General features: G+C 44.2%; 1 protein-coding gene across 3 annotated transcripts in view; it reads left to right on the top strand.

Moving 5' to 3' along the window:
- Positions 1-22,378, top strand: part of adamts3 (ADAM metallopeptidase with thrombospondin type 1 motif, 3) — a 74,074-nt gene extending 51,696 nt beyond the window's left edge. The window contains exons 9-23 of one of the 3 annotated variants that reach the window (XM_057033507.1): positions 1,666-1,809; positions 3,194-3,326; positions 6,030-6,143; positions 6,358-6,503; positions 7,245-7,420; positions 7,857-7,990; positions 8,106-8,229; positions 10,755-10,838; positions 11,287-11,367; positions 13,928-14,091; positions 15,141-15,297; positions 15,555-15,687; positions 17,957-18,164; positions 18,790-18,907; positions 19,190-22,378. In XM_057033507.1, coding sequence (XP_056889487.1) covers positions 1,666-1,809; positions 3,194-3,326; positions 6,030-6,143; positions 6,358-6,503; positions 7,245-7,420; positions 7,857-7,990; positions 8,106-8,229; positions 10,755-10,838; positions 11,287-11,367; positions 13,928-14,091; positions 15,141-15,297; positions 15,555-15,687; positions 17,957-18,164; positions 18,790-18,907; positions 19,190-19,653 — 2,380 coding nt within the window. In that variant the 3' untranslated portion in view covers positions 19,654-22,378. The remainder of the gene's footprint in view (positions 1-1,665; positions 1,810-3,193; positions 3,327-6,029; positions 6,144-6,357; positions 6,504-7,244; positions 7,421-7,856; positions 7,991-8,105; positions 8,230-10,754; positions 10,839-11,286; positions 11,368-13,927; positions 14,092-15,140; positions 15,298-15,554; positions 15,688-17,956; positions 18,165-18,789; positions 18,908-19,189) is intronic. The other 2 variants (XM_057033508.1, XM_057033509.1) reach the window with 2 other exon arrangements.
- Positions 22,379-23,623: the final 1,245 nt, after the last annotated feature.

The raw sequence follows: 23,623 nt of genomic DNA, 5'->3' as shown, positions 1-23,623 counted from the left end.
AAGAACATCCGCCTGTGTCAGTGTGGGTCCAGTTCTGGCACCATCAGCCCTGGATCATCCCTTTAGACCATGCCTAGACCATGTAGGGGGGTGACGAGAGACCCGGAACCTCAGACTGTAATGATGGGGGGAAAAGATTTATGGAATCAAGTTTTTCTGCTTGTTGTCAAGACTTTATCCGCTGTCTTCCAGCCGCTCCTTCTGCTACAAAAGCGTATGCAAATGAAGTGTTTCTTTTCACATCTTAAGATTAGATCAGGCTCCTTCCTGGCTCGGGCTCAGAATCCTTCAGCCAAAGGAGAATCCTCGGAGACTGTGATTTATTCATCAGCAGTCAGATGACAGATGGGTTGACACAGAAGGGAAAACCAGCAGACTTGTTCCATCTGTTTCAAAGGAAGGCGAATCGTTGAGCACAATTCCGAATGTGGAATCACATCAATAAGAGCTGTGTTGTCTTTTGGGCTGACCTCCTCTGTCTGGGTCAGACTTCAGTTTTAAGAAATTCTTCTGTACTGCACACAGGCAAAAACATTGCAAATTTGAAGCGGAATATCTTCCCTCCTTCTTGCCAAACCCTAATGCTCATGTCATAACTCTTTATCTTTCCTGGATGGATGACCACATGTCTTGCTTGGATCCGGGAATAATCTAAGATCCTCACAGAGGCTGGACAGGCTGCATTGGAATTCAAGTGTGGAGCGCCACAGGCTTAAGGACACCACAGCAAGGATCTCCTGGAAGTTCAGCTTCCAGGAGATCACTCCTGCTGAAGGTGCAGCATTCAGAAGCCTGACGAACAAAAATGTCAGTTTTGTTTAAGACACGTGTCCCATGAAATGTCCCAAGTATTCAGATAGGTCTTCGTCATGCTTGGACATCTGCACACTGTTTGTTGGAGCTCTATTTAGGTGCTTATTTGAAATTCATCAGTTATTTTCAGGTCCAGCCATTTAATCTCAATTCGATTTGAATCAGCCACTTTAGGATAAGGTCCTTTTAAGGTCGTCGTTCAACTGGAAAATGCACCTCTTACTTCTCTTGCAGGCTGAGTCGGTGTCCTTGGGAACGTATCCCTCACTGCCTTTGCCGAATATTTGGCATCTGTCAAAAAAAACACCTACTCTAATGGTCAGAAAACTTAACACCTTCCAAACAGTCTATCTGCAGGTGCCCTTGGAGTGTCTTACAAGCTTTTAAAGGCTGACAGAGATTTCCTTTCTCGTGTATTTAAAGTTCCCATTGCTGATGTGTTTTATTGCTTCTCGGTAGTCACGGTTGTCTTGAAGGCCCTCGTGTGTGTGTGTGTGTGTGTGTGTGTGTGTGTGTGTGTGTGTGTGTGTGTGTGTGTGTGTGCGCGTGCATGCGCCACAGTTCTTCTATCTCTTTATGATGGATTTAGCTGCATTCCAGGCTGTGTTCTCTTTTTTAAAAAAAAAAAAAAAACAGCCATTGACTTTAATTTTCAGTGCAATAACTATGAAATTGTACTTAAATGAATTGGCGTTATCGTCCATAATGTTGTCTTCTAAAATTAATTTTTATTTATTCTAGTTTTATTTATTTATTATTTATTTTAATAGTCTTTTATTATTTAGTTTGTTTATTCTGCTTTTAGAAAATGAAGACAATGTCCTTGTGTTTTTCTGTGTCTTTTGGAAACAGGTTGGGCATGGAGCATGATGGCCAAGGCAACCGCTGCGGGGATGAAACTGCGATGGGAAGCGTGATGGCTCCTCTGGTGCAGGCGGCCTTCCACCGATACCACTGGTCCATGTGCAGCGGACAGGAACTGAAGAGATACATCCAGTGAGTTTGTCTTTCTTGTATCAGGGTGTGGTTAAATCCCAAAGAGCAGGAAAACAGTCTATCAAAAAATGGTAGAATTATGATAAAGATAGCTGCATGTCACACACCTGGTATACGTGGAGCGTGTGTTTTCATGCTAAACAAAAGAGAGTGACTCCATGGGAACTTACAACCCCTCAACTTAACAGGAGAGAGGAAGGAAGTCACCCAGTGACAGCAAACCAGCCTAATTCCACATCCTGTGGATGATCATGTCGAACAGGAAACAGTTTCTTTGTCAATCATCACACCGTCAGCTCAACAACTAGACCCGACTGCTCTGGAATTGCTCACTTGCTTCACTGCTAGTGAAGCTTACACGCAGCACGCCTCTTGGTGTGCATCTTGAGTTCCCCGTCAGCGTGTTTATGTTCCCAGAGTATCACCTCCAGAATGTCCTGAAGCCCAAAAGTGGGTGTGGGAAGCTTGTCAAGCAGAGACGCTGATCCATGTGCAGATGCCCTCTGGCTCAGGCAGGGGTGAAGTCTGAGCCCGATGGAGCAAGAAATACTTTTTAATGTTTAACCATGTCTCACTGTGATGCCTTCAGCTTACATCAGCGTTCCTAGTCGTCCATCATGCTTACAGAGCTCTGTTGGATGTATAGATCTGTTTTTGTGTGTGTGTGTTACAGTGTAGAAGTGCACAGCATACTGCTGCTGCTACTGTGTGTTTGTGTGTGTTTGGGGAGGGGTTGTCTTGCTATTAGGAGCGTCATTATGTAACAATCTACAGTAGCATTCATGGCAGCAGCCTAACGAGGCATCTACATAAATGGAAAGAAGGCAGCTCCTTGATCGTTCATATTCCCTGCAATCATTGGTGGCGTTCATTAAATTAAATTTTATTTCATTTAAAACAGCATCGTAATACATCGAACAGGGCGTACGCCATCACCCAGGCGGCAATTGTCCACGCACGTCCTGTGTTCAGCGCACAGTCATTGACTTTTCCCTTCAGCCGTAAAGGAATCCATTTCTGACAGGGAAACGTCAGCAGACCGTGAAACAACGGAACGACGTGAAATGAGACGACGGCGACAACACACAGTCAATATATTTCCATGTTGGTTTGTTTTTGTTTGTTCGAGCTTGAACGTCCACGGGCTGGTTCAGCAGGTGCAGAGTGGTGAGTTGCAGAAAGAGAAAAGTTAAGAGAATACTGAGGTGAAGCAGCTGCTGCTGTGACACCTCAGGGATGCCAAACTCTGATCCAATCCATTCCAAGTGAATCCGATCGTGTCGGGCTTGTTCGGGTGGAAACATCATTGTTTCCCTCTGGGGAAAAGAATGAAAAGATTAAAGATAAATGCAACACCACTGACATTTCTATCATTTCCTGGCAGCACATATGACTGTCTGCTGGACGACCCCTTCAAGCACGACTGGCCGCAGCTTCCCGAACTTCCTGGCATCAACTACTCGATGGATGAGCAGTGCCGCTTCGACTTCGGGGTGGGCTATAAGATCTGCACTTCTGTGAGTACAACATCCCTAAAGGCAGAGCAGGAATTCTGGTAAATGGCCCTTCTCCAGGAGGCCAGGTTGACAACGTCAGTGAATTCTTTTAGGTCTCTTATTAAAAGCCAGGCTTCTCCGCAATGTCCTCTTGGATGGGGGGTTATTGATCCTTTCATTGTCCTTTTGAAAGTCCTGTGAATCCAATTGGTCTTTTTAACATTTTATTATGTTTTTATTAATAAATGTCCTATAAGTAATTCCTGTGACCCCCCCCCCCCCCCCCCATCCTTGTTTCTGCAGCGTCTGGATTCCACGTATTCTTTTTATATTTACCATGAATATATAGGATGTTTTTCAAAAGACTTGACGTGTGCAGTGGGTGCGCGTCATAATAAATAGCAACCAGACACACAAGGATTTATAACCAGACACTTGAGCTCATTCCCATCGATTCTTTCCACTTTTTTTTCCACTTCAAAGTATTGGACTTCATTCATTCTAATTTATACACCTCACAAAGGGTTTTATTTTCAATTACAGCCCTCTGTATGTGCCTGTAAGGTCACCTCTGAACTGATGAAAAAGCACTACAGGAACACATATTAACCATTTTTCATATGTTTACCCATTTGTATTTAATGTTTAACGTCCTCTCAGGGACTCAAGGACTGTTCCAAAGTACAACGGAAGATGTAAACAGAAAAAAGAGGCATTAAGCATCTGTTCTTTATATGTGTCAGATATTCAATGTCTACATATACATTGTCACCAGTGGTGCTAAATCTCACATACAAGAGCTCCAAGAGCTTAAAAGTATAATTTGATCGAGTTGTTGAGTTGAAGTTGAACAGTTTATGGTCAAAGTGATGAGATAGCTTGTGATAAGTAGCTGTGGGGCTCAGGCAGTGTGTGGTTAAGCACTTATTATTGGCTGTGATTCAGGTGGTTGTATGAAATTCTGTAATAGCTATGGTATAAGTAGCACTTGGAGTACATTACTTTCAGCCCAGACTCGCCTCCTGCAGAGAGCGAGGTGATGTCAGGTGTAGTTTAAATGTCAGTAGAAGTCTGCTGTTTCACAAAACATTTGATTCAGTTACTTCTTGAGTATGTCAAAGCAGATGTCTTGCTGGGCATGAGATTCTTTCAGAACTGCTGAGAGCTGCAGCCCTCATCAGTGAAGAGTCTTAATTTACACAGGCACCTATCTCACAAAGAACAAGAACAGTAGACTGCTCTCCCACAGCCTTTTCTCTAATGCTAATGCAGCTCTGATGAATGGAGATCAGTTTTTTGTTTTTTTTTTAAAAACGCTGCCAGTCGATGTGAAAGGACGAAGGAAAAATTGAGACGGCACATGGGAATCTCGCTTGAATAAGACCTATCAATGTAGTAACCAAAAAGACTGATTAATTCCTGTCTAAATATGCACCTCACACTGAAATGTGCATCCTCATGCAGCTGGAGCAGAGAGCTTCTGTGAAGATAAAAACACTGAATTATGTTCCACTGAGCTCTATCACAATAAACAGAGTTAACAAAGAACAAGCTACAATATATTTGGAAGCAGACAGCCAATGCTTTTACTTTAGTGGAGGGAACACATTGATATGGCTCAAACAGCTTGAGAGTTCCTTTGAAAATTGTCAGGGCAAATTGTGTTCTTCTATTTGTTGCATTATGAATTGGGCTTGGTTCCTGTTTGTCTCCTGCCAAAGAGCAAAGGAGAACTGGAGACCAATAGAAATTGTGGTTAATATTTTCATGTTCCTTTTCTGGAGAGTTTTTAACAATGAGCTGAGCAGAGGTCAAGCGGTTTCAAATGAGCGAGACACCTTTTTGATGGAGGAGGTGAACCTTTCTTAGCTTCATACAACAGCTCTTCACATCAGTATATTATTCTCAGCGATCCACTGGCCACTCAGCGCATCGCTGCTTTAGGTAATGAGCAGTAGCCTGGGTATATCTGGGGGGTGGATCCTGACGCTCCAGGTGATAAAGGGATCAGAAATAAAGCCTTTGCCCCATAACATCTACAGCTTTCTCAGTATCACAAGCAACACTTTATTCTGTATAATGTTAAACAGTTAATGTACATTATATAATCCCGCCCCCTTTGCCGGGCTTATATAATAGCCAGTATTAGAACCCTTCAGATGTCATTCCATTCATGCACAATACATGATTAGATCCATTTAGGCTACTGCCCTCCTGGGCTTTAAACAGTTACAGCTACACTTCCTGTTTGAAGGCACCTTTACAGTTCAGGGATCCAGTCTGTCCTCGACTTTAACTGTCCACGCCGAAGCTTTTGTTCAAACCAAAGCAAAGGCAAACTAAAATACTTTGCAGGGATTGGAATTGTGAGAAAACAATTCTGTTCCTGTGACAACACTGATGGTGAAGTCTTTTAGATATCTGTATTCCTCTGCTCACAATCGCCACGGAAACGCGCCTGAATATTGATGCTTTTGTTTTCGGGGTAGTTCCATCACGGCAGCTGCCCTGGCCTCCTCTGTTGTGATCGCTCAGAACGCCTGACAGGTTTCCATGCCTTTCAGTGGGGAAATGAATATTTACAGCAGGTTTCAGTGTGGAGAAAGTGCAAAGGAAATCAGTGGTTCAGAGCTTGCCACACAAATTCATTTACTTTTGCTGTCATCTGCACAGAACATTATCAAAATGACATTAACTTGTGATTTCCTGCCTTCTGTGTTTCAGTTTCGCACGTTTGATCCATGTAAACAGCTTTGGTGCAGCCACCCGGACAACCCTTACTTCTGCAAAACCAAGAAAGGGCCCCCTCTGGACGGGACAGAGTGTGCACCTGGGAAGGTAGGTTTCATTGTATTTGCTGCACATTTAACCAGAAATAAATACAATATTAAACAAATGCCCCACTGATAAGTAAAGAATTCTAAAACTGGTTGGGGGACTTGCTGCAGGCATCAGAATCTGCTGTCATTAAATGAATGTATTAAATCAGAAAATTACTAAATAAATTGTGTGTTTTGCGTTCGCCTCATTTCTCTTATTTTTTTCTGTGCAGTGGTGCTATAAAGGTCACTGCATGTGGAAAAACCCCAATCAGGTAAAGCAAGATGGTGCCTGGGGCTCCTGGAGCAAGTATGGCTCCTGCTCGCGCTCCTGTGGGACCGGGATTCGATTCCGGACACGTCAGTGCAACAATCCTGCGTAAGTGCCAAAACCAGCTGGCAAGATTTTGCTTTGGTGAATGGTGAGTAATGGAGAGTGCTGAGTTCACGCCACATTAGCATCCGCATTCACCCACTCCCAACCAGAGCTTCATTTCTATTCAAGCAGATTCTGTTTCTCTGAACACACCAGAGAGGAAGGATTCCCAAATACATAGCAATAGCAACTGGAAAAGCTTTTTCAATTCTTAAGTATATGCAGCTGCTTTTTTGCAAAATCTGAATGCTGATTGTGGTTGAACTATGCTTTTATAAAGAGTATGTGGAGAACTGTAGGACATTCAAAATTCTGTGAGTGGGGTATTCTGGGTACTGAGTGGGGTATTCTGGGTACTGAGTGGGGCATTCTGGGTACTGAGTGGGGTATTCTGGTTACTGAGTGGGGTATTGTGGGTACTAAGGGGGGTATTCTGTGTATCAGAGACACTGAGAGGGATTTTCTGGGTATTGAGGTGGTACATTGAGCCAGGAGAACAGATTTCATATCTTTAGGTAAAACTTGTCTTATCCATTAGTTTCTAATTCTAAATTCAACCATGAAACCAGCTGTTTGCATCTGTAATGAGCCCCAGGGGGGTACAGCCCTGCTGCGTGAAGGCCCATCGGATCCGACCTACAGCAGTTTTAGCATCCTTCCATGAGCGCTCCTTCTTTATTCTTTGCTCCAAATACACTGCAGACATTTTTAGGAGTTTCTCTGTTGTCGCTCCATTGTCCTCAGGCCCTCCAATGGCGGCCAGGACTGCCCAGGAGTGAACTTCGAGTACCAGCTCTGCAACACCGACGACTGTCCCAAGCACTTTGAAGACTTTCGAGCCCAGCAGTGCCAGCTCCGCAACTCCCACTTCGAGTTTCAAAATACTAAACACCACTGGCTGCCCCACGAGCATCCCGATGGTAAGCCAGTAAAACGTGAACACATTCACAGGAAGCTAGAGGAGCCACCACACACCACAAGAGCACTGAAAAGAACAATACAACATATAATTTCTAATAATTCCTCTAATTGGCTCAAGGATTCCTGCAGTGGATTCATAACCTGAACCAAAGTGTTCTGAACGTTGTTTATTTACAAAAATCAATATTTCTAGCTGGTTTTGAAGGTAGACCAGGACCTGAATTACCTGTGATTGCCCTCTCATCCTTCCCTACTGTGGCTCCATTAAATTGTTGCTTTCAACACAACTTCTATCATAAATGTAGCCTGCAGAATGTGCATGAACTGCATGTATGAATGTTTGGTTTTCAGCGTGGCATTGATTGATTCATTAAAACTGAATTAGTAAAACACAGATTTCTCCTCCTTTCCGTATTTTGTCATCAATAAAAACAGCCAACAAGAGGTGCCACTTGTACTGCCAGTCAAAAGAGACGGGCGATGTGGCGTACATGAAGCAGCTGGTGCATGATGGGACGCGATGCTCCTACAAAGATGCCTACAGCATCTGCGTACGTGGGGAGTGTGTGGTAAGGACACACTAAAGCTTCCACGGCCTAACCAAAATAAGAAACGCGATAGATCGATTTAAAAAACATCTCACGGCGACATCAAAAAGAACCCGACCCCTGTTGTTGTCTTCAGAAAGTCGGCTGTGATCGAGAGATTGGCTCCACCAAGGTTGAGGACAAATGTGGCGTCTGTGGAGGAGACAACTCCCACTGCCGGACGGTTAAGGGCTCCTTTACCCGAACCCCAAAGAAACCCGGTAAGAGTGCGCAGAAACGTAACAGTTGTCAGACTATCTGGGGCGTTTTGTTTGAAGTTACAGCTCATTCATCGATCACAAAGAAGTCTGATTAGGTCTCTACAGTGTCCTGCCGTCTGCAGTTGAGAGTAAATCATCGCTAAAGATCAGTGCAGCTGCTCCTGGAGCGAAGGGGACATTTATTTGAAATTATCACATGTGTGGAATATCAGTTGTGGCCGCCTGGAATGAGAGGCTACGAGTGATGTGTGGTGCATCATAGCTGTCATGTCAGTGAAGAGGTTCTTGAGGTATGGCTGTCTCACTCCAGTTTATACAAGATATCGCTCTCAACACCAGGGTTCTACAGAAAATCTGAGGTTATGGAAACCACTCGCTGTCCTGATTACATGCAAACCACACAAATATATCCATTTTTTTTGTACAAGCAGTGACACCCAAACGGACGACACCTCATCAAATATCTACCTAATATCTCTGTTTTGTGGCCCGATTCTGCACAATGACAAATGGGCGGTTCAGGGGAAACCTTTCTGACAAATTAACACCATCATAATTAGAAAAAGTCAACAATTACTCCTTATAAGTCAACACATTAAGTCCTAATGGAAAAATCAATCCTGGGATAAATGGATTTCCTTTGATTGTGCTGTATTGCCCATTTGTGCCTGTGTGGTACCGGGTCACACCAGCAGGTCCAGAGCGGCTGAGGCGGCGCTGAAACGTGGCAGCTAAAGTCAGTTTAATAGCAGGAGCCTTCAGCAAGGTGCCAGCTCTGCAATGAGCTGGGGAGGGACTCCTGGGTGTACCCTGCCCTCACTCTGCCCCGGGAGGGGCATCAGAAGATAGGACAGTTGCCCTCATGGTCCTGTTTCCGGTTTCTTGAGTTGAGGTGCTGCAGAACAACAGAAACACTGAAACTAATGACAGCAAATTTCCGATGGATTTCAGGGTTTCAGTGTTTGAAACAACCTTTCTTTGAGTTCCACACTTCCAACACCAATCAAAGATAAAATCAAATGGCAAAATCTTTCCAAACCCTGAACTTGCCCAAACATCATAGTTTTCTTGATATTTGACTCTAAAAATCACATTTCTGAAATTGCTCACGTCCTCTGTATGTGTGTGTGTGTGTGCGTGCGTGTGTGTGTGTGTGTGTGTGTGTGTGTGTGTGTGTGTGTGTGTGTGTGTGTGTGTGAGTGTGTGTGCGTGTGTGTGCGTGCATGTCTGTGTGCGTGTGTGTGAGTGTGTGTGTGTGTGTGTGCATGCGTGTGTGTGTGTGTGTGTTGTGAAGGTTGCAGAATAATGAGAGCAGGTTTTTATCTGACAGCTGCGCTCACACCTGTTGATCTTGATTCAAATAACTAACGAACTTATTTATTGAACGGTTGATTTTCCTGCCTGATTTTGAAAGTTCATTAACATGTGGTGCCGTTCCCTTTAAGCTGCTTCCTGTTATCTGCCCGTTGCAGCTACTGGAGACGCACGCGGACGCACACAGAAGATGACTCTTCGGCTTGTCAATACAAAACACAACACAACCACTCTGCTCTACTAAGATGCATTTTTATTCCCTTTTTTAAAGAATAGGACTCAGTTGAAGCCATCACGCCGTCATAAAGTTGAAGCTGTAGAGAGAAAAAAAAGAATGCTCCCTACAAGGACACACTGGCTTCGGTTTTGTTGAGTGTGATGCTTTTCTTGCCCTTCTAACGTATAACATCTCTCCCATTTAATCACTCACGTTTTTTTTAACAGGGAAACATCTAACCAAGAGAGCCCAAAAAGAATCCTCTGTGTTGGAAAACACATGCAAGTATCCAGTGTTAATAAATGTCTCTTTTCTAGCCGTCTGTGTCCAGCTTGTAGTGCAGATGGATAGCTAATACCTAAACCACGAGTGATGTCATCTGTCGTTTCTTCTGTCTCTAATCGACTGTTAATTTAGGTCTGATTCAACATGTATATGTTGCTGTATATGTATAGTAATTGTTTCATGTATGGGCTGCTTCCGTAGAGGTTGCTTTAAACATGCTAACAACTAACTTTATGCTGCACTTTGGTACATAAATGAATGTGACAATGTCTGAACTTCATGTTAGCAACCAAGGAGAAGGATGTCTTAATGTCATTTGCTTGAACAATGAAACTTTGAGGGTCAAATGTAGGGTCACTCCAAGCTCCTGCAGCTTCAGCTCTGAAGTCACCGTTGATTAACCTGACCTGTTTGCTTTTCCTGGTGGAAAACCGCACAGACCCAGCACGATAACTCAGCAGGAAAGCCCTGTTGTAGCTGGGAATATGTGTCACAACCTCCTTGCTGTGAAGCCGTGGCGCTTCCAATCCAACAAAATTCCCCGGCTGCAGTTCAATGTCAGAATCAAATAGCTGACCACCATGTCCGATGTCAGGCCTCGTTTACGCAGCAACCTTTTTTTTAGAACTTATTGTCAAACCGCTCCCCGTGCAGACGGCCACAAATGCTTTATGTTGCTGTGAGACTAATGATTTATTTCATTTTAAAGGGAAAACAAGAGGAGCCTTCACGTTGCCCAAAGGAGCTCGAAATGTGTTTTTAAATGAGTCGGAAGACACTAGAAATGTGCTTGGTGAGTTCCAGCGGGTTTGTAAGCGGTGGACATCCAGACCGAGACTTTGCTGCCGTTGGAAATATTGCTAGTCCTCTCTTTTTGAAAGCAGCGGCCCTTCCTTCATATTGTTGCAGGTGCACCATATATATGAGCTATTAAATCACTCTATAACGGCTAAAACTGCTGTGCCAGCTCTGCACACGGATATGAATGAGCGGCTGCTTTCAATACGTTTCCCGCAGGCTTCCACAGTGAGGAGGAAAGCTGGTATTCGTCTTTTTTCCCCTTTTCTATACTCGCTCTCTAAACACCTTAGTAGAGCAAAGTGGTCCGAACCGGTTGCTATCTGCGATGTCCACCGCTGCAAACCAAGTGTTTGTGTATCAGCTAAAGTTACTGTTTCTGTCTTCTCTTTCCTAACTCCTCTGCTCCCGCTGCTGCTGCTGCTGCTGCAAACTTGGCAAAGGTTACCTTAAGATGTTTTATATTCCTCCTGGAGCTAGACATGTGGTCATCCAAGAACACGAGGCCTCCCCTCAAATTCTTGGTAAGTGTGAGTTCGCGACACAAAGACACGCATGTCCGGTGAACTGAGAACGAATGGGTCCAGGAATGATGCGCCTGGAGGAGAACAGTGTTCGCTCGTGGCTGCAGGGTCAGCAGGGCCGCCCTTGAATTACTGATTGCGTAGAAGTGAAGCAGATTCAGCTTTACTAATGAGCTTCGTCTTCTGACGTGCTCACAGGAGCGTCAGATTTTAATGGTCGTTCCTCACACATCTCACCCCAGATAGTTCAACATCTTTGAATCCTAAAACGTCCGTCCTCATAACGGGCCCATTAGCATCAACTTTAACATGGGATCATTGTTTTCCAGACTCTCTTGGGCCCATTAAGGCCTTATACCTGTGCAGGGTGACGTGCACGTAAACCTGAATGCATGTGCACATCTGACCAGTGGAGACATTCTCCCTGAGGTAGTGATCTGGATGCTCCAAAGAGGATTACTTGTTGAGTGTGAAAAATTCGATAAGATTTGAAAGGTTTTAAAGGTTAAAGATAAAACTTTTAATGGTTTCCGTGAGCTATGAGGACCACAACCACAGTAATCCAGTCGATAAACACCCAGTCCTCTGGCTGAGAGACTCTGGCTCGTGTACAATGCCGGTTATAAATTTATCAGGAACCTCTCTTAAGGCAGGGTCAGTCCCATTTTCTCTTCTTTTTTTCAAGCCAGCTGTAAAGGAGCATTTCCAATTACCCTCGCATCCACCAAAGTCATGATCCTTGATTTCACAGTTTGTGTGAACATATCTGACTGGACAGTGGGCGCCGTGTTAATGCCTCTTTTAATCCACCACAATCAGCACTCACTGAACTGCACTTTACCCAGTATCACCGCTGGGATCAGTCTGCCCCCCCCCACCACCACCACCACCACTGAATGGTATGTAAATGCAGATTGCATTCTGCTTTTTGCTAACAGCACATTTTTTTACCATCGCCATGGCGCTCATGTGACAGCCGGTGCCTGTTCAACTGTTAGCAAAGTAACTCCAAAAGCTATGAACGGCTCGAAATGAACATTTCTAGAAGCAACGGGCCAACAAACACATTTTGGTGCTGTTTCAGATTATGATGTTACTTTGACCAACGGCCCCCCGGCTCTGATCAAAAGCCACCTGTTCTGTAATGGTTCTGCTTGGCAGGGGTCTTCCCTGTCCGAGTGCTTTTTGTTCTACTTTATTTTTGTCTGTGAATGCTGCTGCCAGTCCAGGACTGTGCACGTGCGCACCGCTGTGCACGTCAGCAGCCTTTACTTCAGAGCTGATGCAAAAACCCACACGTTCAGGGAGATGCCTGCATTTTTGCCTGATTTTTTTTTCCAGGCGAGTGAGATTGGAGGACGGATGAAGCTGAAGAGCGGGCTAAGGGAGCGCCTCTATAGCATCATCTTAAAACAAGTCTGTTTACGTCCGCTGAGAACAGGGCTGTGCTTGATGGAACGGTTTCAGCATTCAACGCAAAGCATCTTGTCACGCCGTAATTGCCTTTCTTGACAAGAATTATTCTTGCGGCCTTTGGAAAACAGCATCCCTCTCGCCGTGGCTTGTTTGTCAGTGGAACAGCGTGTGCTGAATGTTTGTCTCCCGTCTTCACCTCTCAAGTCGTCCAGTCGAGTGTCGTCCCAGAAAAGCCCGCTCAATAATCACAGCTGCACAAAAAGTCTTATTTTGGTTGCATGTAAACCTCAGGCGTCAAAACAATATCAAACAAAATTGCGAGACCTAAATACAACACTGCAACAGGAAGTTGTTGTTTTATCCTCATTTCCTCCCGATCCTCCAGTGTATAGACAAAGCAGTGTGTGCCACATCCCCAGCTGCCAGACAACCAAAAAGCAAATATAATCCAGAGTGTTGTGTTGCTGCTGGCTTGCATGCATGATGTATTCCACCCCAAAATCAGAGAATAGCCCTGGGATGAGCTCCCCCGAGGGGCTACAGGCGCTGAGGAGCTGGAGGAGAAGCAAAGAGAGTGTGGTTTTAATGCTCAGTGGCAGTGCTGTGTCATTTTAAAGACTCCCAAACAGTCGCTCTGGCTACACCGGTTGTAGATCTACTTTTGGGGGGAGCAGCAGCGTCCCTCATCAGGACAGACACACGTCATAGAGCTCCAGGGCCTCCCGTTCTCATCCTCCAGCGCCATGTTCAGGAAGTCACAGATGAAGCATTTTTAGCATTGTTAGCCAACAACACTATTTACTTGCAGCTAAGGAAGATTTAACATCTTTGAGAAGTGTTGCGTTTAAATGTAACTGTTCTCGGACAAGAGGAATGCAGACTTTCTAAGTTTAGGCGTTCTTAAAAGCCTGTTGGCACAAATTTATTAGTTTCAAATTAATTTTGCTTTTTAATTAAACAAGAGGCTGTCAAGACCCCCAACCCATATAAAATAAAGACCTTGGTGTAATCCCCACATGTCTCATGGCAACATATTTCAAGGAATAATTCTTCATTGGAAGTTTTGTTCCTTCTATTTTTAAATTAAGTTAAAGTAAATTGAGTTCAGTTTTCTTAATTACTAAACCTCAATCACTGATTACAGCCATCAAGAACCAGGCGACAGGACATTACATTCTCAACGGGAAAGGAGAGGAGCTCAAATCCAGGAGCTTCATTGACTTGGGTGTGGAGTGGCATTACATCATGGACAGGGACGTGGAGACGCTGCACACAGACGGACCTCTGCACGACCCCGTGGTCGTTCTGGTAACATCCAAAGTTTCATTTTAAATATATGCCCTCCCCCAAAAAAGCAGCTCTAGTGAAGTTCCGCATGATGCTACGGTTGTTAAATTCCTATAGTTTTTTTCTATCTGAAAGTTTTATATCAACGCTAAAATAAAGCTAATGGACACAAACTCACTGCAAGCAGTCATTTTGAAATATAGGAATAAAATAAGCTCCTTCTCAGCATATGGATAAAGTAAAATTGGGTTAGCTTTCATATTCTTATTACAGGGAATGTTCCAGCCAATGTTCATGCTAATTCATGTGGGCTTTGAATGTTCAACAGCAATAATTTGCAGGGACAAGGTCGTTTAATCTGCCAGCGTGCTCGTATCAACCTTATTTTAAAGGCAGGAAAAAGGCTCCACCGCTGATACGTTTTCACCTCTGTGCCATCGATAATTGGCCAGCTGAACTGTTCTCCCATAACCTCCGATTGGGATCGGAGCAGAGAGCTTCAAACCTGCTGAAAAGTTGGATGACTTGTCCAGAAATGTCCTAATTGGCCTTAACAATAACACAGTACCGCATGTTTTACCTTGATCCCCACAGGGGGGTCAGTCCAGCAGAGGAGACAAAAAGATGGCAGAAGTTCAACTCTGCTGCCAGTTTCATAGTTTCTTTTAATTCCACGACAGAATGATTAAAAGATCTCACAGATGCTCAATGCTGAGGAAATATCTGTGAAAATCCCATATCTTATCCAGGCTGCTTTAGCAGTTACCTAATCCAAGTAATCTCTGTTGCATCCTTAATCCCTCAATCCAAGCCAGCACCTGTTGTTCACATTCTCCATTTGAGGCCGTCTGAGGCCGGATTATGTCCTGGCTGAGCTTTGGGAAGTATAGAGGAGAGATTAAATCAAGGGGAAGATGCAACATTTATTTATCATGCATAAAGAGTTCCCGCGCTAATAAATGTATCTTGAGCCTGAATAGACTCTGTTTATTTGTGCTAATTTACATTTAAAACTATGCCATTGAAATGGAGGTGGGAAACGCTTCAGTGATGTATTTTGTAATTGGCAGATTATTCCGAAGGACAATGAAACGCGGACCACTTTGATGTACAAGTACATCATTCATGAAGATTCGGTGCCCGTCAACAACAACAACGTCATCCAGGAGGACACGTATGAGTGGGCCCTGAAGAGCTGGTCCCCGTGTTCCAAACCCTGCGCCGGAGGTAACAATCGTCACATTTGAGAAGAAAGGCGGGAAATCTTTTCCTTTCCTTTTTTCAGCTTTGCATAATGCTTTAATGTGAGGATTATTGGCATGCTAGCCCTGATAAATGGAGCTTTTAGTTATTTCACCTTATTAATCTAAACCTCTGCTCATTTAATACGAGATTTTGCTACTTTTGAAAGATTGAGGCATGCTGAATATTTAATTACACTTTGGGAAATAGTCAGTATTCCCTTCCCATTTGCTTCGTTGAAGGCTTTCAATACACCAAGTATGGGTGCAGAAAGAAAGGTGACACCAAGATGCTCCACAAAGGCTACTGTGATGCCAGCAAGAAGCCCAAACCCATCCGCAGAATGTGTAACCTTCAGGACTGCACACAGCCTCAGTGAGTACTCACGTCCTGCCTCCCCCGGACCCCCTGAGGGGGTCGTGTTTGTGATGATGGCACCTAAAAGATTACACCCTTATCAGTATTGTTGTTTTGATGTTTTTCTATAACCTGTTGTCCATGTAGTCTTCATTAACGCCTAATGAAAGGATTATCGATTAATGTTGTTCTTTATCCACTCTCAAGAATTAAATATGGTACACACAGATGTGTTATAAAGTAGGCCGGCATATGAATCACTGTGCGCTTGTGCTCTTAGCAGTGGGATATTGTGTTTTTTGGGGCTTGATTCATTGATTGACAGTTTAAAATGACGAACTAATGAGGCTTTAAAAGGAAATGGAGGAAAGAAGACTGATGAATAGATTTATGTTATAATTTGAGTCCTTTAGTGAACAGTTAAGGGATTGAAGTGTTTTGCATTTGGACTTTCCACCATTTATCAAGCACAAAGAAGACGGTTTTGCACAACAGGATTAAGATGTGCACTTCCTATTGTTTCTGTAGGGTCAAGTACTGCACTTTTCTCACTGTCGATAGAATTTTAATGAGCTTCTCCTCCATGTGGCCTTTAAGAACTTTGATGAAGTTTGATGATTTCAGCCATCTGCAGTAATTACTTGTATTTAGTATGCATCCATTGTCAACCATATGTCGATTAAGACAAGAATGAAATGAAACACTTGGATTTTCTCTTTTAACGGCTTCTAATTTGAGCAGCTCTGTCTGCTGTCCAGGGCTTTTGGCTCATTCTCAGCTCAGGTTTTACATAGACGAGGCCTGAATTTGAACAGGAAGCAAAACCCGTCGTGTCAGAGACACGTTCAAAGAAGTGTTTTTTTACTGTCTTATTACATCAGCAGGCCAAAGGTGTTAAGTATAAATTTGGTGTTGCTGAAGTGAAGACGAAGAAGCAAAAGATCAGCCGGAGGGGGTTCAGAAGGGAAGCATCTGTAATCTGACTAATGGATGATACGTTGGAGCCTGACTCTTTAAAAAGCCCAAATCCTCCTTTGGAACCTCTCAGCCTCACAAGGCATCCTCTGAAGGCTTTAACTGACATTAGAACTCACAGATGATGCACCACAATGTTCTAAAGACCCCCGCTGAGTACACTTCCAGTGTTTACCCAGCAGCTGTTCGCTTTAAATCCACAGCAACGAGAAACACAAAAGACCCGAAGCGGGTGAGATACGTTGCCACCTTCCATTTCGAATGCTCAGAGAGATGTGTTTCTGTCCTCCGTTCTGGTCTGTGCCCGAGCCCACGCTTTCAACCAATAAATCTTTAAGAATATTCTCTTGATAGTAAATAATCACCAGACACAGTCCACTGGTTGTGGGGTGCCGCCACAAAGCTAACAGCATGGAACATTTGCTGCTCTATGTTCTTTACCGCCATGTCTCATTCAGCATAATATCCCCAGTAATTGCAGTATTGTGTGTAGTTTTATTACAAAGAACCCCAAGTTAAATGCCATTAAACTCAGATAAATGTAACACTCTCAGCCAGCATATATATATATATATAATATATATATATATATATATATATTATATATATATATATATATATATATATATATATATATGGCTGTTTTATTCCTCTGCGCTTCAGTTACTGCTTTTGTTGGCAAACTCCAGGTAATTATTGGAGACCTCTTCTCACAATGAGGGTAAAAACTCTTAGTTTTAACACAAATGTCTTGATATAAATCAACTTCATGGTATGTTCCAAGTACATATGTAAGTAGGAGCAACAATTATTTAAAAGTGCAGTATTAAAAACTAATGAGGCCATGGTGAAAGGCGTGTCTCCCCAGATATTAAAGGTCCAGAGTCGAACACGATTGGCTGCTCTGTGTCACGTGCTGAGTCAAAGTGTCGTGGCGCCGGCGCTCTTATCAAAAACTGGATCGATGTGGCACCAGTCACCTGCTGTAATCCTAATCAATAATAATGATCTGGATCATTCTGAAACTGGACCACGAGTCATCTTCTCTGGGATACGTGACTGGAGAGTGCAGGCTGAGGGATGACGCCGTTTTATAGAAAATAATCCCACAGTGTGGCTCTGGAGGGCTCCTCTGGTTCCTGACGGATCATCGGGTCGTTTAACCTCGAGAGTTGTGACGACGCCGTTTCAAAACTGACTTAATGTCTGACTTCGAGGACTAAAGAGCTTTTTGTTTCTCTTTTATGTCTGATGGGTTCAATCTTAATCCTACGCTGTATCCTCGGTAATCTCCTCGCTTTGATGCATCTAGGTGGATCACAGACGAGTGGGAGAACTGCCCCAGATCCTGCGGCAGCTTGGGCTTTCAGATCCGGATCGTTCGCTGCGTGCAGTTCCTGCACGACGGCACCAACCGCTCGGTCCACAGCAAATACTGCAGCGGCGAGAAGCCAGAGAGCCGGCAGCCCTGCAACCGAGTGCCGTGTCCAGCCCAGTGGAGGACGGGGGCGTGGTCAGAGGTCCGGTAGAGAACGCCGACTGATGGCCACATTTCTCCACCTTCCCATCAGATCTGTCATTCAAATATCAGATTTTGAGATGCGACAGCGGCTTCTAACAGTCACAAAGCAACGTTCATGGGTTTCCCCTCCTAATTAGACCTGAGAGACACATTCCTCATCGCTGATTGGTCAGAAAAGAGGAATCTATCGAATCTTTGCTGCTGATTGATGACGTTGGTCAGGATTTCTGAGAGGGGGCCAACTCTGGCTGAAGTTATATTTTAAATGAAGACCTTTTTTCTGGTCTTGTTATTCCGTTCCTGAATAAATAGATTCCAGGCAAATTGTCTCGCTGGCATTTTCATCTGGTCACATTCAGAGTTTGTCCGGCAAAAATGGAAATCATGGCTCATAGCAGACATGCAGTTTATGACGTAGAAAAATCATTCACTAATCTATTTTGGGCCAGATACATAATTCCATTAATGTGGTCCTCTTTTGCTGCCCCCCCCCCCCCCCCCCCAATTTGTAGCGTAATAGCTTCTTTTTTGAAGCATAGCGTTCACGTAGCTAATGAGGCTCAACATGTCACTCTGTCACTCTTTTTTGTGGGGCTGATTTGCTTGTTTGCGCCCTTCCCCAGTGCTCTGTGACCTGTGGCGAGGGGGTGGAGCGGCGTCTGGTCACGTGCCGGATCGGGGATCAGTGTAGCAGAGAAAAGCCTGAAGCTGTGAGACCGTGCCGACTGGGACCCTGCCATGGTGAGCACGAGAAATGAAAATTAAAAAACCCACCAGGGTGGAAATCAGCAGAGCCCCTGGGGTCGACTGACAAGGCCGGGCAGAAAAGCCCTTCAGAAACTCCACAGTATGGTTTTGGCTCCTCTGAACTGTGAAGATCAGTCCTGTTGGTTTGGTCCCAGGCTGCTGTTACCCGAATTATTCTCCTCTCCAGCTTTCTTTCTCAGTCTTTTTCATTGGTTTCTGAAGCCGCCTTTCATCACTTTTCAGCATCACTTCATCACTGTTTGCTTTGACTTCCAGATGAACCCTGCTACGGAGACAAATCCATCTTCTGTCAGATGGAGGTTCTGGCTCGGTACTGCTCCATTCCAGGATACAACAAACTCTGCTGCGACTCCTGCAGCCGGCGGAGCGGCACGCTCTCGATGTTCGCAGAGGCGGCCGAGACGGAGGAAGACCTTCGCTTCGGATCAGCCTCCCAGCTCCTTGAGACGTTGACGGCCTCGGTAGAGACCAACGGGACACGGGGAGGTAAACAAGGCAAAGGCAACGCCCTAAAGCCTGCCAGCACCCCGGCGCCGCTTAAGAAGACCCCGGCGAAGAACACAGCAGCGCCACGGCGGGTGCCACGACACACAAACACGGCCGCAAGGAAGCTGCCGGCTACGACCTCATCACCGCTGGTAAATCCTAACCAAGGTCAAGGGTCAAGCGGCCCGACAGATCGTCTGCCGCTCACAGCGGAAGCACAAGTGGAGAGATGAAGGAAGCGTTCTTCCTCTTCTTCTGGACTCTTAATGTACAGTTGATGCAACTTCAGCCCGAGTCTCCTCACACCAAAAACACCAGAGAGAGAAAAGTGCTGGCTCACTTTTTGGTTCAGTTTCCCTTGAATTTTGCCTTTGCTGACTTTCATACTTTATAATGAGTTTTAATTTTAAGGTAAAAGGGCACATGGTCCAAAGGGAGTTTCTGTTTTAATCCGTGTCTAAGGAAAAGCATAATGAAACCCAGCTACACTTCATTAGCGGTTAATGACTTCCGGGCTACAAAATAACCTGAGGCGTGTCAAAAATGAAATGAATTAAATTACAAGGCCATCCATTCAGACACATCGCTATATATTATAAGGAAATGTGTAATTATTTGCACATTTTTCCTCTCTGATTGGCATTTTCTCGGCTCTTTCTGTTTAATGAATCGGTCTCCTGGTGACACCAAGTCAATCACTCCACAGCGAGATAAAAAGAGTCCTTTGGGGGAATGTGTTTTAAAAACTTGATGAGACAAAAATCTGCTTTTACTTGAATTTTTACAAATTAAGTTTTATTGTTGCCAAAAAAACAAAAACAAAGTGTGCCGTGTGACTCTTGGTGCTCAACTTTACTTGTGGAGAACAAATTCACGTCAAACACGACACGAGCTGGTCACAGAACATTGGGGGGATGGTTTCAATTCTCCAGATTTGATTTTTTTATATATACATCAGCAATCTCTGTTTATCTGGCATTCACTTTTGACTCTGTGGAATTAAGTATTTATAAAGGGTGCTGTAAATACCATACATAGAAATATCAGTATTACAATAATAAGCTGAGGACACAATTTAATATTTCTGGTTTTGACTTTTCACCCCAAATCCCTCTGTACCAACATCATGTCTTTTTTGTTGTTTTTGTCTACTCTTTTCACCTCATCTCGGCTCCCCTCGATGCTACTGTTTGCATTCTGTTAGCTTTGTCACTGCGCTGTGGCTGAAACAGAAACCTTTCATTCTATCATTCTAGTCCTCCCCTTCACCCAGAACTACCTCGGATCAGCCCAAAGGGGCATTCAGTGTTCACCAAGGATGTAACACTGTTCACCTCCATCTTAGCATATTGACATCACTTTCAGATGGTTGAAGCTTTATTTTTGACCACTAGGTTGTGGAGTATCTCCCTAGAACATGAGCACCCAAATCCAGTCCTCGAAGGCTGCAGATGAGCCCGGTTTTCTGTCATACCGCGGAGCTTTTTCCTGGAGCCCACGTTTGAAGCGTTTTATGCCTGGTGTGGGAGAAAACCTGGCTTGTCTGTAACCCTGGAGGAAGAGATTTCAAGATTCAAGATTCAAGATTTACTTTATTCATCCCCAAAGGGAAATTTGGGCACTCCTGCTCCCAAAAAAGCCCCATTTCATAACAAAGTGCTGCATCAGGTCATTGGCGCTACAGAAGTAAATGACTCATTTGTCTCAAACACTTTTTTCCTCTCTTCACCACCTCCTGAGGGAAATTTTGTTCTCTTCAACTCATTCGGCTTAATATTTTGTTATGTCTGCCCCCACCCCCTGCTGTGTGGCACTTGAAATCTTACATAAAGCTTTTTTGATTCCATCAGAAGCTGACAAGAGCCACGAGCTATTTCTGTGCCGCCACACAGAGACGACGGCTGGCTGCTCATTTTCAGTGGCTTCGCAGCCAAATGTGGCCTTTCTGATTTTGGAGATACCAATAAGACAATAACAATAATTGTTTGCGGGGCGGAAAAAAAGCTGCATTTGTCCCATCACTGTATGTGTCCCTTTAATGGCTTTTGAGGACTGACGAGAAAAAGGCAGTGTGTGTGTATTTCTAAGGATTTCTTCACCACAAGCACCATGCATCTGACTGCAATAGCAAAGGCACACTTTCATGTTCTCAAGAATTAACCTTCACTCATCACTCTCACTCACACTGTGTGCTACTGTATAGTACATGTATATAGCATTGAGTACATAAATATTTATTGAAAGTCGAAGGGTTCTGCTTTGTTTGAACGTTATGTGCAGTTCCGGCTGGTCAGCACATGAAACCCGGTCGTCATCACATCAGCTTTATTTTGGGGTTGTTGTTTTTTGTGTGTTTTTTATTTCAGCTGCATCTTCCTAAAATGGACCTCTCCTTTGGAACAAAAACAGAAAGAAAAAAAAAACAGCGGTAGACTAGAAATGACATTGTTTTTTGCAAACAATTAGATGTAAATATACATGCTCATTTTTTGAGATGTTGTCAGAAAGCTGTTTTTTCACAGCTGTTTTGTAGAGGTTGTGAACAGAGCTGTTGCATCACAGCCACATGTACTGACCAGACCAATGCTTTATTTTAACCAATAAAACATAACTAGCCTAGCACCAGAAAAACCAGCAACATTGTTTTTTTTTATAGAAAGTTTTTCTGCATCTTCCTCCGCTTCAACGCCGCTGCTAACGGTATTTAGAGGCGGCGTTTCAATAAACAGCCTAGTTATAGACGAGTTGCGTGACAATCCCTGAGCCTCAGACAGCTTTTACTGCTTATTTCTCCACGTTCTGTCGCTACAGCCTCGTGCCAAGCCTGCGCCGACGTGGCGCGGCCGCTGCCGTCAGACCCTGTTTTGCTTTTTCCTGTAATTTTGTAGATTAACGTGTTCACTACTGATGCTGTCTGTTGTCACGGGGAGCTGATAGAAATAAAAGATACCAACACAATACCAGGATTTCTTCCCCTCATCTTTGCATTCAGACATTTTTACAGTGCAAAATTAGAGACCGTGAGATAGTCAAGTATAAACGAGGGATTTATAGATCTTAACAAAGTTTGGTGTTCACAGACAGTCCCTCAAGTCCTCCTCAACCTCCTGCAGCTTGGACTCAGACACCATTGACTCCTGTTGGTGATAAATACTTTCTCAATTTCAGATACAGCGACGCCACCGATGATGTAAAATGCCACAGTTCTCACAAAGCTCTTTATATCACAGCAGATAACTCTCCAGATTAGAGTGGGGCTGTTTTATGAATGCCATTTAAAAATCCATATCTTACAGCTGCCATCTGTGCGCTGACGCAGACAGGAAGTCAATCTCGTGTGGAGGAAATGTGAATATTAAAGGAGGGGGAGGCAGATGCATCAGGACACTTCTGCGACGGCTACTGTAAACCCGACACTTTTAGTGGACCATTAACACATTATCAGGGTTCCAGGGTGAAATTTAAAGCACGTAATGAGCCAAACAACACCTCGTCTTGAATTGGGGATTGTGCCAGAGTGAGTGCAGCAGCAGAGAGCGTCTGCGCCAGAACCTTGAGCGCAGGAGAGTGGGCGACGGATTGCCCTGACAGTGAATGAAAATCACACCCTGTCACATTGCTCCATGGCTTCCTGCATCACTGCCACTGCTTATAATTATGTCCTTGCAGCGAATGTGCATGAATTAAAGAGGGGTTAGTGAGTAAAATGTTTGAAGGGAATTAGGTTATTTTTGTGCCATTGGGAAGGCACGGAGTGACGCATCATCCAGCCCAGTTGCCTGCAGCTTCATTTCCAGATACTCTAAATTGCCCCTTGGTGTGAGTGAACGCCGGGTGTGTGTCCCCTGTGACGGGCCTCACACCGGGATAATTCCTACAGCCCCAATTAGAGTGGAGAAGGACGGGGTGAGAAATCCTTTAAATGCATAAACCATTTTTGGGTTCTGTAATCAGCGAGGTCACAATTTAAAAGGAGCCATCGCTAATCGTGCAATAATACCGCCATCCTGGGCCTCCGCGCTTCCATCTGGAATCGACTTCGCCGCAGTAATCACACATATCTCCAACTGAATTGATCATTGATTTGGAAACCAATGGCAACGGTGGTTGGAGACTCTTTAGAAGCACCTAGGCAGCTTCATTCGGGGAGCTGAGATGTTTGGAATCAGAACGGCCGCGAGCAAAATTAATTAAATTTGGCAA

Source organism: Takifugu flavidus, chromosome 5, assembly GCF_003711565.1.
Source record: "Takifugu flavidus isolate HTHZ2018 chromosome 5, ASM371156v2, whole genome shotgun sequence".
NCBI classification, from domain to species: Eukaryota; Metazoa; Chordata; class Actinopteri; order Tetraodontiformes; family Tetraodontidae; genus Takifugu; species Takifugu flavidus.
The sequence above is the reverse complement of the archived record's forward strand: the minus strand, read 5'-3'. Positions and strand labels throughout refer to the sequence as shown.